At 47.4% G+C, this 12,648-nt stretch overlaps 1 protein-coding gene across 1 annotated transcript; it reads left to right on the top strand.

Moving 5' to 3' along the window:
• Positions 1 to 435: 435 nt before the first annotated feature.
• LOC121770107 (desiccation-related protein PCC27-45-like) lies at positions 436 to 12,310 on the top strand. The gene is made up of 3 exons (XM_042166907.1): positions 436 to 541; positions 11,515 to 11,828; positions 11,900 to 12,310. The coding sequence occupies exons 2-3, from the start codon at positions 11,626 to 11,628 to the stop codon at positions 12,147 to 12,149; spliced, it is 453 nt and encodes a 150-aa protein (XP_042022841.1). The 5' UTR covers positions 436 to 541; positions 11,515 to 11,625; the 3' UTR covers positions 12,150 to 12,310.
• The last annotated feature ends 338 nt before the right edge of the window (positions 12,311 to 12,648 follow it).

Below are 12,648 nucleotides of genomic sequence, written 5' to 3'. Positions count from 1 at the left end.
AATAGATTTCACATACTATTTATATCTTTCATTTTTATTTATATTTTATTATAAATCAAGATCCATGTACTATTAATTTTTTCAATTCAGTTTATATTATATTTGTATGGAATCAAATGGTCACGAATTATAAGGAGGGGAGGAGTAAATTATAAATGAAAAATACTTGAAGAGAGTCGGCAAAATTAGCTCTTTTTAGTTGGCGCACCATAACTTATCCACGTTGACACATCCCCCCATCAATCACGTGATAATCAGCACGTGTCTCTAAACAGGGACTTAAGGTGGCATCTCGAATAATATCTCCTAAATAATGGGGTACGTTGATTATACCATCCAATCCAAAAATGAATGGACGCGATTAATCACCCATAATTCCTAAATATAAAGGGTTTATATATTCAATCGAAAGAGGCGTAACATAGAATATTGAATATCTTTCCCCTTTAATAAACAAGATATTTTATTCGGATTTCGGCCCCTCATCATTATCCATAACAAAAATATAAGAAAAATAAGAAATCGAACCACTTTTGCTTTGGCGTTTGATGGGGTACGAACTAAACCCTAATGGCAAGCCCAATAACAGTGACGGCCCATCAGCCCAGAGCCCAAGAAAGAGTATCTGTTCGGCACCAAAGAGTTCGGCACGACCAAAGAGTTCGGCACGACCAAAGAGTTCGGACTCAGCCTACAGCTCGGTAAAAGCCGACCAGTCAAGCTCTCCTCTCAGATCGGCAAGAGCTGATCGGTAAAGTCCAGCAGTTCGGTCTCAGCATTCGACCGAACTAGGAGTTGGTGGACTCACGAAAGGCCTCCACGACCTCCACTATACCCACGATCTATTTAGTGGTATGAAGCAGTTATTGAGCAGTTATTGCTCACCCACGATCTTGTTAGTGGGGCTGCAAACCACGATCCTAGTTCAATGTATAAATAGAACTTAGATCTGATAGAAAAGGGTTAAGCTCTCTAGAGATAAAACACCATATAGCAAATAGCAAGTTTGTATTTGTAAGCTGTAGAAAACAGATCAAGCAATACAATCTTGCCCTCCCTTTTTCCCGTGGACGTAGATTTACTTCAGTAAATCGAACCACGTAAATTCTTTGTGTCATAATCTTCATTCTCTACCAGCATTTATTAACATCAATAATTCGCGGATTCATCACTGGCGCCGTCTGTGGGAAACAGAGAACAAAATTTGTGATAAAGCGAATTTTTGATCCATTTTTTCCACCCAAAAAATGCATACCAGATCGCAGAGTACCCGTATTCCTGCTCGTGAGAACCAGGAGGAAGCCAATCCATCCCATAGGTCTGGAAAGCAGCCTAGGGATAAATCCACCACCAGTTCTCATGGCGAAGGAACAGGCCGCTCCAAAAATCGTCCCACTGAGTCTTCCCAGCAGCCTGATTTGAATGAGGCTGTCAAGCTGTTCTTGGCTGAGAAGCAGGATGAGTTCTTAGCCTTCCTGCAAAAGAGCCAAGAGCCGAAGACGAAAACGGAGGATTCTCCTTCCTCATCCAGACATGAAAGTCACTACCGCAGTAGTGCCGTGTCTTCCAGGAAGAAGAATCCTCAACCCCGACATATTCCTGTTCTTCCTCGGTACCGGAATCACAGGAGAACTCAATCTCCTCCATACCGACGAGATATCGGATTCGCCGTGTACGGAGCACTGAAGACTCCGTTCTCGGACGACATCACCCGAACTCCCCTACCACAGAACTACCGAACTCCGTCGATGACTTACGACGGGCTCGTGGACCCTCACGATTTCTTGGGGCGCTATCAGTATAACATGGCGAACCAGGGTCTCAACGAGGTCCACATGTGCAAGCTGTTTCCCGAGCTGCTCATCGGGAACGCGAGAAGGTGGTTCGATAGCCTCCCCCAGGGCAGCATCAGATCTTACCGAGATCTAATGGATGCCTTCCACAGGAGGTTCTTTCAGAAAGCGGAAGCCCGAATCACTTCGGCTCAGCTGCTTTCCATTCGTCAAGGTCGCGACGAAAAAATCAGCGACTTTATGACAAGATTCCACAAGGAATGCCTGCAAGTAGACGATCTCAACGATCTGCTTGTCATCTCGGCATTCCAAAATGGAATCCTGCCCGGAGCTCTCTACAGAAAGCTCGTGGAGTGCGGTCCGCAGACAGCTCAGGAAATGTGGGACATTGCGGACCAGTACTCCCGGGCCGATGAGGCAGACCGTCGCAAACGGTCGTTAGACAGCTCATCGTCCCGAGGAGACAGGAGGAAGCCCGATCATAGCGATCCGGGACATCCTCGCCGAACTCCTTTTGGCGATCAGGGACATCCTCGCCGAACTCCTTTTGAAAGGATTCAAAGGACTCCGGTGCAAGACAGATTGGGACCCCGTCTCAATCCCGAGAAGCCGCCCGCTCAGTTCGTACCGCTGAACAAGCCGAGAGCGGAAATTTTCGAACTACACTCTGACCTGTTCGAAAAGCCAAAGCGGATGACGAAATCTGCCGCGCGCCGACCCCAGGATAACTACTGCTCCTACCATCAAGACCACGGTCACGATACCGAGGAGTGCAGAAACTTGGCTGCAGGTATCGATGTTCTTGTGAGGGCAGGGACATTGAAAAAATACCAAAGCAAGCAGTCAAAGAAGAATAAGAAGCAGAGAGGAGCGAACTGCGCCCCTCAGGATCCGAAAAAGCAGCCGGATCCCGAAGACGATGACGAGCCGCAATATGATGGAGTAATCCTGACTATTGACGCTCTCCCTGCTGGGAAGACCAAGTCGTCCCTGAAGTCAGAGCGCAGAGGCTCCAATCGAGAGGAGCCAACGCATAAAAGGCTGAAGCAGGACGAAGTGATTACGTTCTCGGATGCTGATCCCGTCCCGGCCATCTCTCCTCACCAAGACGCCATTGTCATCCAAGCCGGAGTGGCAAACAAACTGATCCACAGGGTGTTTGTGGATACAGGAGCGTCAGTCAGCATTCTTTTTAAGGAGTGCTTCGACAAACTAGAAGTGGACCCAGCTCGGCTCAGTCCGGCTCCGCTTCCCCTGAAGAGCTTCACTCAGGAGGACACCCGCCCTGAAGGTATTATCAGCCTTCCGATCACGGTGGGGAAAGCGCCTACTAGCTCCAGTACGATGATTGAGTTTTTCGTGGTGAAAGCTCGGTCCCCGTACAACGTCATCCTGGGAAGAGACTGGCTCAACACAGTTCGGGCCGTTTGCTCTACCTATCACCTCACCATCAAGATCCCTACTAAAGGAGGGATAGCAGTCATCCGAGGTGACCAAAAGAGAGCAAAGGAATGTCTGCAAATTGCGCTTAGAAGTGCCGAGCAGTCAGATCGGCACCACCAAGCGTAGCAATCACAGCAGCCGGAGTCAGAGGCGATGACCGAAGTCATACCGGAGCCGAACTCGATGACAGTTCAGCTGTACGAAGACGATCCATCCAGAACGGTTAAGATCGGCTTCGCGGGAACGCCCCTACTTCGGGAAAAAACCATCCAGCTCCTCAAGGAGTATAAAGACGTCTTTGCATGGTCTCCGTTGGACATGACCGGAGTGCCCCCCGAGGTAATCACTCATCGGTTAAATATTGATCCTTCAGTCCGGCCGATAAAACAGAAGCAAAGACTCTTTGCGGCAGAACGAAGTCAAGTCATCCATGACGAAGTCCGTCAATTATTGAAGGCGGATGTGTTATTCGAAGTGAAGTATCCTTCGTGGGTGGCCAATCCTGTCATGATCAAGAAAAAGGAAGGAGGATGGCGGATGTGCATAGATTTCACCGATCTAAATAAGCACTGTCCCAAAGATTGCTATCCCCTTCCGAACATAGATAAAAAAGTAGAAGCTTTGATAGGCTTTGAAATTTTTTGTTTTCTTGATCTGTACAAAGGATACCATCAAGTTTTAATGGATGAGATTGACGCTTCAAAAACGGCCTTCATTACTGATTTCGGCATTTTCGCTTATAAAAAGATGCCATTCGGTTTAAAGAATGCCGGAGCCACTTATCAAAGGATGGTAGACAAGTTTTTTCGGCGCCTGATTGGAAAGGAGGTCGAAGTGTATGTTGACGATATAGTCGTCAAAAGCAAAAGCACCTCGGAGTACGAGCACAACCTCAAGTCCACTCTCGACGTGCTCAAGAAAGCCAACCTCAAACTTAATCCCCAAAAGTGTACCTTTTTGGTAGATTCGGGAAAGTTTCTGGGTTGTTGGGTTTCAAAGGACGGACTCAAGGCAAACCCCTCAAAAGTTCAAGTCGTTCAGAACATGGCAATGCCGAAGTCCATACATGACGTGCAAAGGCTAACCGGATGTCTAGCCGCACTGAATCGATTCCTTTCCCAAGCAGCCGAAAAGCAACTGCCGTTCTTCAAGGTGTTGAAAAAGGCACCAAAGTTCGAGTGGGGAGCCGAGCAGAAAAAAGCCTTTGACGAGCTCAAAAGTTATCTAGCCGAGCTTCCTATTCTCTCTGCTCCAATCGAAGCCGAAGTAATATTCTTATACTTAGCGGCATCGGATCAAACCATCAGCGCGGTGCTTGTACGAGAAGAAGGCCTAAAGCAGCTTCCCATCTACTTTACAAGCCGAGCATTAAGAGGTCCAGAAACCAGGTATCAACCACTGGAAAAGATTGCTCTGGCATTAGTAAATGCAGCAAGGAGACTGCGGCCTTACTTCTATGCTCACAAGGTATGCGTCCTAACTGATCTGCCACTTCGGCAAGTGTTGACCAAACCAGAAGCATCAGGCAGAATCGCCAAGTGGGCTATAGAGTTGGGAGAGCACACAATTGAATATCTACCTCGGAAAGCCATCAAGGGACAAGCCTTGGCAGATTTTCTTGCAGAAGCAAAGTTCGATCAAGCAATTCCTGTTATTGCCGAACAGAAGAATTCTGCCAATGCCGAACTAGCACAGCCCTTGGAATCCGAAGTAGAGCCGCCGGACTGCTGGAGCGGATTCGTAGATGGAGCTTCAAACAAGATGGGAAGTGGAGCTGGTATTTTACTTGTCGCTCCCGACGGACACGAGGTAACCTACTCACTTCGGTTCCTATTCCCCACTACTAATAATGAAGCCGAGTACGAAGCCCTCCTGGCCGGACTCCAGTTAGCGCAAAGTCTGCTCGTCAAATCTCTCAAAGTCCATTGTGATTCACAAGTCATAGTAAATCACATGTTGGGTACAAGTGAAGCCCGTGACGAGAGAATGAAGAAGTATTTGGACAAAGCGCAAAGCATCAGCCGAAGTTTCTCCTATTTTCGGATAATCCGCATTCCCAGAGCGGAAAATAGCCGAGCAGATACCTTAAGTAAGTTGGCCTCAGATCCGAACTCAAAGGCGGAAGAATTAATGCATCGAAGCATTGATGAAGCCGAGGTACATTCAGTATCCAGCTCGCCGAACTGGATGACGCCGATCTTGCAGTATCTGGATCAAGGACAATTGCCCGAGGATAAGAGAGAAGCTCGGAAGATCACATGCCGAGCACTTCGGTACGAACTTCATGAAGGAGTCCTCTTTAGAAAGTCTTACCTCCAGCCGTTATTGCGGTGCGTAGGACCAGAAGAGACGGACTACATCCTCAGAGAAGTTCATGAAGGATCGTGCGGTAGCCACATCGGAGCCAGAGCTTTAGCTAAAAAAGTTCTGAGATGGGGATATTATTGGCCAACCATGGTACAAGAGGCAGTGCAGCTCGTCAAGAAGTGTACGAAGTGCCAAATTCATGCAAATGTCCCAAGGATGCCGCAGACTGATCTATACACTATGCAAAGCCCTTGGCCTTTCATGCAATGGGGCATAGACATAGTGGGACCACTTCCTCAAGCTCCTCGGCAAATGAAATTCCTTATCGTTGCCGTGGACTACTTCACGAAGTGGGTGGAGGCTGAACCATTAGCTACGATAACGAGCTCAAAGGCATTAGACTTCGTCTGGAAGAACATAGTGTGCCGATTTGGCATACCCCACATCCTCATCTCGGATAATGGGACTCAGTTCACCGACAAGACGTTCAGGAATTGGTGCCAAGAGCTGAACATTCAACAGCGGTTCACTTCGGTCTCCCATCCCCAAGCAAACGGACAAACGGAAGTAACGAACCGGATTCTGGTGAAAGGGTTAAAAGCTCGGTTAGAACAAGCCAAAGGACAATGGGTAGAAAATCTCCCTCAAGTCCTGTGGTCCTACCGAACTACACCCAAAACCTCCAACGGTGAAACCCCGTATAGTCTGGTGTACGGCACTGAAGCCGTAATTCCGGTGGAGATCGGCGTACCCAGTCCCCGAACTCTAAATTTCTCCTCAGAAATGAATGACGACGGACTGAGAACCGAACTAGATCTCGCCGAAGAAAGAAGAGAATTGGCGTGCATAAAAGCAGCCAAGTATAAGGAGCAAGTAGCCCGGTATTATAACCAAAGGGTGAAAAAGCTTCAATTTCAAGTGGGAGATCTCGTCTTGAGAAACAACGAAGTAAGCCGAGCAGAAAAGCTGGGCAAACTCGAACCCACATGGGAGGGTCCGTATCGGGTGTCAGAAGTCCTCGGCAAAGGGTCTTATAAATTGACTCACATGTCAGGAGAACAAGTACCCCGAACATGGCACGTCTCCAACCTCAAGAAGTTCCACTTGTAAGAGACAAAGTCCGGTCAGTCTGTCTTGTGTCTAGTTCGGTCATAGGGGTACATGTTTTTATTTGTTTGTTTTTACTTGTACTTTTTACTTGTCGTTTTATAAAAAGTTTAAAGTTTTTTCTTTCGTCTTTTTCATTTTTTCTCTATGTGTTTTGTCTCTATGTGCTTGTCGTCTCTTACAAATGGTACCAAGGTATATCGTTCTTTAAAGACTGATCCCCTTTTTAGATCGATTATTAAAGACTATTGTGAGTCCAAGCTTCTAAGGAGGATATAAGACCACAAGTCAGCTTAACAAGCAGTCCGTCTGAAACGAACTGCAATAAGCCAACGATTGTGAGTCCAAGCTTCCAAGGAGGATACAAGACCGCAATTCAGCTTAACAAGCACTTCGTCTGAAACGAACTGCAATAAGGGAAAGTCCGATCCACGCGATAAACCTCGCCGAATTAGGACGACCAAGTTCGGTCAAAGAAGTTTACCTCATAAGACCGGGGACGACCATGTCTGGTCAAAGAGGTTTACTGCATAAGACCACTTCGGTTAACTGGGAAAGTCCGATCCACGCGATAAAACTCGCCGAATTAGGACAAGGGAAAGTTCGATCCCGGCGACAAAAATCGCCAAATTAGAACACAAACCAAGTCTGGTCAAAGATGTTTATTTCATCAGACCAAAGACGAGTCCGGTCAAAGATGTTTATTTCATCAGACCAAAGACGAGTCCGGTCAAAGATGTTTATTTCATCAGACCAAAGACGAGTCCGGTCAAAGATGTTTATTTCATCAGACCAAAGACGAGTCCGGTCAAAGATGTTTATTTCATCAGACCAAAGACGAGTCCGGTCAAAGATGTTTATTTCATCAGACCAAGGACCAAGTTCGGTCAAAGAAGTTTACTTCATAAGACCGAGGACAAGTACGATGAAATTTTTTCGCTAAGCTGTAAATACAGTGTTAGAAGCGAAAACAAAATTTCATTTTTCAAATCTTGTTCGGCATACAACTCAGCTACCCTACAAAATGGCGTTACGCTATTACAAAGGACTATTCTACTGTCCAGGGTTGCTGAAGTTAAGCCACCTATCTGCAAAATCCTCTGGAAGCCGAGTTCGGTTGTTCCGAGCAGATGAAGAATAAGCAGGTCGACGAGATGCTATCCTCGACCCAACGCCTCTTCCCCGAGCCCGAGAAGTCCTAACACCTCGGCGATGAAGAGTCTCTGCAATAATCATCTGCTGATCTTGCTCGCTCATAGTCACAACTCCTCGGCGAATGTCAGTCCGTCCCTGTCTTGACGATTCCGGTTGCTCCTGAGCCCGTTCTCGTCTTGACGTTTCCGGCTGTTCCGGAGTTCGTTGATGACTGGAAGTAGGATTTTGAACAAGGGAACCAGAGGCTTGATCTGGAGTGCGAGCATCTGTTGGCACGACATGCCGAAGGAATCTTTCTATGGAGGGGCGCCGAGAAAGAACAATGTCGTACCGAGAAGCCCAGCGCCGTAATGATTTCACAACTTGTTGGCAAGCCGAGCTCTCCAGCGCATTGTCCCTCCGGAGTACATGATATTCCTCCCACAGTTCGTCAACTCGACTCTGAACATCTGATATGGTCAAGCCCCCGCGCACACGGATGTAATCCTCGTACGCAGTCCTCTCAGCAATGGTCGTATTCAGCTCGGCCTCCAGATCCTTCTTATCGGACTCTAAGTCCTTATTATCGGCCTCCAGCTTCACTAAACGAGCCAGAAGCTCGTCATTCTTCGTCTGATCGGCTATAGCTCTTTTCTCAGCTTCGTCTAAAGCCGAAGAGTACAGCCGTTTCCAGTGAAGTATCTCCATCTCCTTGAGTACAAAGCAGCTATATTAGTTCGGCAGATGTACCGAGCAGATAGTAAAATACTACAGGAATAAAGGCGAGTACGAAAAGCTATACGAAGACAAGTGTAGAGAATTTTTCATTCACAAGGAAAATTTTTTACACTAGGGGGGCTTCAAGGCCATTTTACAAGGAAGAAACTAGACTAAGAGAAGGGAGACGAAATCATACTTCGCCAGCTTCGTCTCCGGCTCCTTGGTCTGGTTCAGCTTCTTTCTCCTGAACTACCTCAGCCCCGGCCTCGTCTCCTGCCGGCCTCGCCTCCGCCTCCTGATCGGCCTCCTTCTCCGGATGCCCGGCCCGCTCGACTTCGGCCTCCAGCTCCAGCGGCTCGGCCTCACCCTCTCCGTTGTAAGTCGAAGCGGGTGAAACGGGTCCCACGGAGGCAAAGATAGCCTCCAGGTTCTCGTCCCGATCAGCTCGACAACTCCGGACTCGGTCTGCAGAAAGCAGGACCGAGGATGAAGCGAGCTCCTCAAGGAGCGGCAGATTCTGGAGCCGAGCTGCTATCTCTCGGCTGTACAGAGGCAGCACGACGTCGGCCCCCTGCTCGCCCTTATCGGCAATTAGCCTTACCAGGCTACCGACAAAGGCCGAGAACTGGCTGCTCAAAAAGAGTTTCTCCGTGTAAACACGGAGAGCCTCCCCTTGGGCAACCACGGCAGCAGCATCGCTCCGCTTCGTCTGCTCTCGCTGGATGACGAGCTGGTTTTTGGCAAACTGAGCTTCATCCTGGGCCGAAATCCTAGCAGCTCTGGCCTTCTCAAAGTTAGCCTCAGCCTGTTCGGCCCGATGACAAGCAGCCGCCAACTTCCTCTGCATCTCGGCATAGTCATTGGACGCTTTGGAGAGTTCGACGGCGACGAGCTTGGAGAGCATATCGTTCCTCTGAAAATGGATAAAGAAAAAAGTCAACAAAGGGGCCACAAAAAATACAGAAAAAAAAGCAAGGCCAGAAAATCAAGAAGAGAGTTCACCTCGGCGAAGTCCGTGGGCCATAAAAACGGCTCACAGATATGTTCCGAAGGAGGCGCCAAGACCACATCTTTCTCTGGCACTCTCGGGGGCTTCTGGGCCCTCCCCTTCCCCTTTGCCGAAGTCGACTCCGCCTTCTTCGGATCCGAAGAGGTTTTTTGCCTTTTCGGAGTCCTCTCGGCATCAGACGCCGAGCTGGTCGTTTTCGGCCTCTCCGGCTCCTTGGACTCCGAAGATTTTCGGGTAGCCTTACTCAGCATGTACACTGCCAAAAAGCAAGAAAGCAAAGTCAGGTTTTCTTCGTTAAAGCAGTAGAGCATAAAGATAAAGAGAAATCCTCACCCTCGGCCTCTTCGTCCGAAGACGAGATGTCGAACACGACGTCGCCCTTGACGAGCTCAGACTCCGGGTATTGTTTCCTAACTATGGGAATCTTGTTGAGCTCGCCATCGAGCTCGTCCAACGGTTCAGGCCGAGGGTGACGGATAACGGACTCCGGCCCTCTCCAGGGAAAACTAGGAGCCGCGGTCCTATCATAGTAGAAGAAGCGATTTTGCCACTTCGGCCACTTCGTTTTACAAAAGGCTCTAAAGGGCTGTAAAGGGATCAAGTAAAACCAAGACCCCTTCCTCTTAAATTGAAAGAATTTAAGGATCGCCTTCAAAGACAAATCCCTTCCTAACCTACGGAGTTCGGCAGCGAAGGCCGACAAGTGCCTCCAAGAGTTCGGAGTCACTTGGCCTAAAGGAAGCTGAAAAAAATCTAGTAAATCTATAAAGGCAGAAGGGAGGGGGAAACGAAGCCCGCATTCTAAGCAGGCCTCGTACACGGTGACGTAACCCTCCGGCGGGGAGTCAGCCCTGTGATCACCGTCAGGTACCACCGCCTTCCCCCCAGGAAAAGAGTATTTTTCGTAAAGGGATATCACAGTATCCTTACTCAAGATACTGTGAAAATACTCTACGGTCTTCTCCCCGGATTCTTTCCGGCTAGAAGACCCCTTACCCCCTTTCCTAACGCTACCCGACTCCGAAGAAGAAGAAGAAGACATTTTTCTTACTTTTTGAAGGTGAAGATAGTCTGAAAAAATTCTTGAAAGCGGAGAGAGAATTTTCGCAAGAAAGAGAGTATAGAAGACGCAACAGCAAAAGTGCTTCAATGATGAAGAAAGAGCGTATTTATCAGATACGGGAAAGATTTCGAAATCGTTGCGCCGTTTCGAATCCCACCTTTTCAGGAATCAACGGCCGGATTTTACTGTCGCATTTAATGCAGGCATGCGCTAGGCACGTCCCCTGACGTCAGCCTCCCCCTTACCGTTATCCAGAATGCCGAAGTGACTCACCTCGCCGAAGTGATCCACTTCGCTTTTCGGGGGGGGGTAGTGATGGGGTACGAACTAAACCCTAATGGCAAGCCCAATAACAGTGACGGCCCATCAGCCCAGAGCCCAAGAAAGAGTATCTGTTCGGCACCAAAGAGTTCGGCACGACCAAAGAGTTCGGCACGACCAAAGAGTTCGGACTCAGCCTACAGCTCGGTAAAAGCCGACCAGTCAAGCTCTCCTCTCAGATCGGCAAGAGCTGATCGGTAAAGTCCAGCAGTTCGGTCTCAGCATTCGACCGAACTAGGAGTTGGTGGACTCACGAAAGGCCTCCACGACCTCCACTATACCCACGATCTATTTAGTGGTATGAAGCAGTTATTGAGCAGTTATTGCTCACCCACGATCTTGTTAGTGGGGCTGCAAACCACGATCCTAGTTCAATGTATAAATAGAACTTAGATCTGATAGAAAAGGGTTAAGCTCTCTAGAGATAAAACACCATATAGCAAATAGCAAGTTTGTATTTGTAAGCTGTAGAAAACAGATCAAGCAATACAATCTTGCCCTCCCTTTTTCCCGTGGACGTAGATTTACTTCAGTAAATCGAACCACGTAAATTCTTTGTGTCATAATCTTCATTCTCTACCAGCATTTATTAACATCAATAATTCGCGGATTCATCAGCGTTCATAACCAATCTGCAAACAACTCTCTATAATTAGTACTTCATCCCGACGTTCATAAAATCACCTCAACCAAAACTTGTCTCTCATCACCATAATCAAACAGCAGCGATGCAATACGTGGACAAGGCAAAGGATTTCGTCGCCGATAAGGTGGCGGACATAGAGAAGCCGTCGGCGTCCGTGGACGACGTAGATCTGAAGCACGTCGGCCGCGACGGCATCACCTATCTCGCGAAGGTCACCGTCGTCAATCCCTACGGCGTCTCCGTTCCCGTCGGCGAAATCACCTACACTCTCAAAAGCGTCGACAGGTAATTAAATTAAATTAAATTAAATTAAAATCGCGTGGAATCGATTGATTTAGAGGAATGTTGATTTGTAGGGTTATCGCGTCGGGGAACATACCGGATCCGGGATCGCTGAAGGGGAACGACAAGACGATCCTTGAGGTGGGGATGAAGGTTCCGCACAGTGTGTTGGTGAGCTTGATCAAGGACATCGGCGCCGATTGGGACGTGGATTACACCGTCGAGATCGGAATAGTCGTGGATCTTCCCGTGTTTGGGAATTTCACGATTCCGCTCACGCACAAGGGTGAGATGAAATTGCCGTCTCTCAAGGACTGCGTTTAGAATGTTTATTGCAACCCGCCCTTCTACTTAATTAACTATTCTCTACCCAATTTGGATAAGTATATGTATTAAGCTGTGTATTGTGATTATCATATGAATGTTGTCTTGTATTACAAAATAAAGCTACTCTCCTTCGTGTTATAAAATAGTGTTGCTAATAATCTTCTGTAATTTTCGATCCGACCCATTATATCCTTAAGAATGCGTCTTATTAGGCAAAACAAAACTTAAGCTGAAACGTTCGCAGTTACGTTTTCGTGAATTTGATGATCATTTAAAATAAAACAACGTTTACCTCTTCATCTCAAATGTCAATCCAATCAAGGGAAATGCATTGTTTTGGGAAAACATTATGTAAAATTTGTAATCGTTGAAAAGTTATATATATACTACAGATTCTAAGGCAACACTGAAAAATAATTAGACGTTATAAAAGAAAAGGTCGAACAGGGGAATTCAATAGTGTTTAAACAAAGTAAGATGTTTTTTCTTTATTGAA

Source organism: Salvia splendens, chromosome 2 (genome assembly GCF_004379255.2).
Source record: "Salvia splendens isolate huo1 chromosome 2, SspV2, whole genome shotgun sequence".
Taxonomy (NCBI): domain Eukaryota; kingdom Viridiplantae; phylum Streptophyta; class Magnoliopsida; order Lamiales; family Lamiaceae; genus Salvia; species Salvia splendens.
This window is presented reverse-complemented; position numbering and strand designations above follow the sequence as displayed.

What these genes read in the sequence shown, in the direction of transcription:
- LOC121770107 (XM_042166907.1), top strand. Translation starts at nt 11,626, where the DNA reads ATGCAATACGTGGACAAGGCAAAGGATTTCGTCGCCGATAAGGTGGCG. An exon ending in ACTCTCAAAAGCGTCGACAG is followed by an intron (nt 11,829 to 11,899) that starts GTAATTAAATTA and finishes GTTGATTTGTAG; the next exon opens with GGTTATCGCGTCGGGGAACA.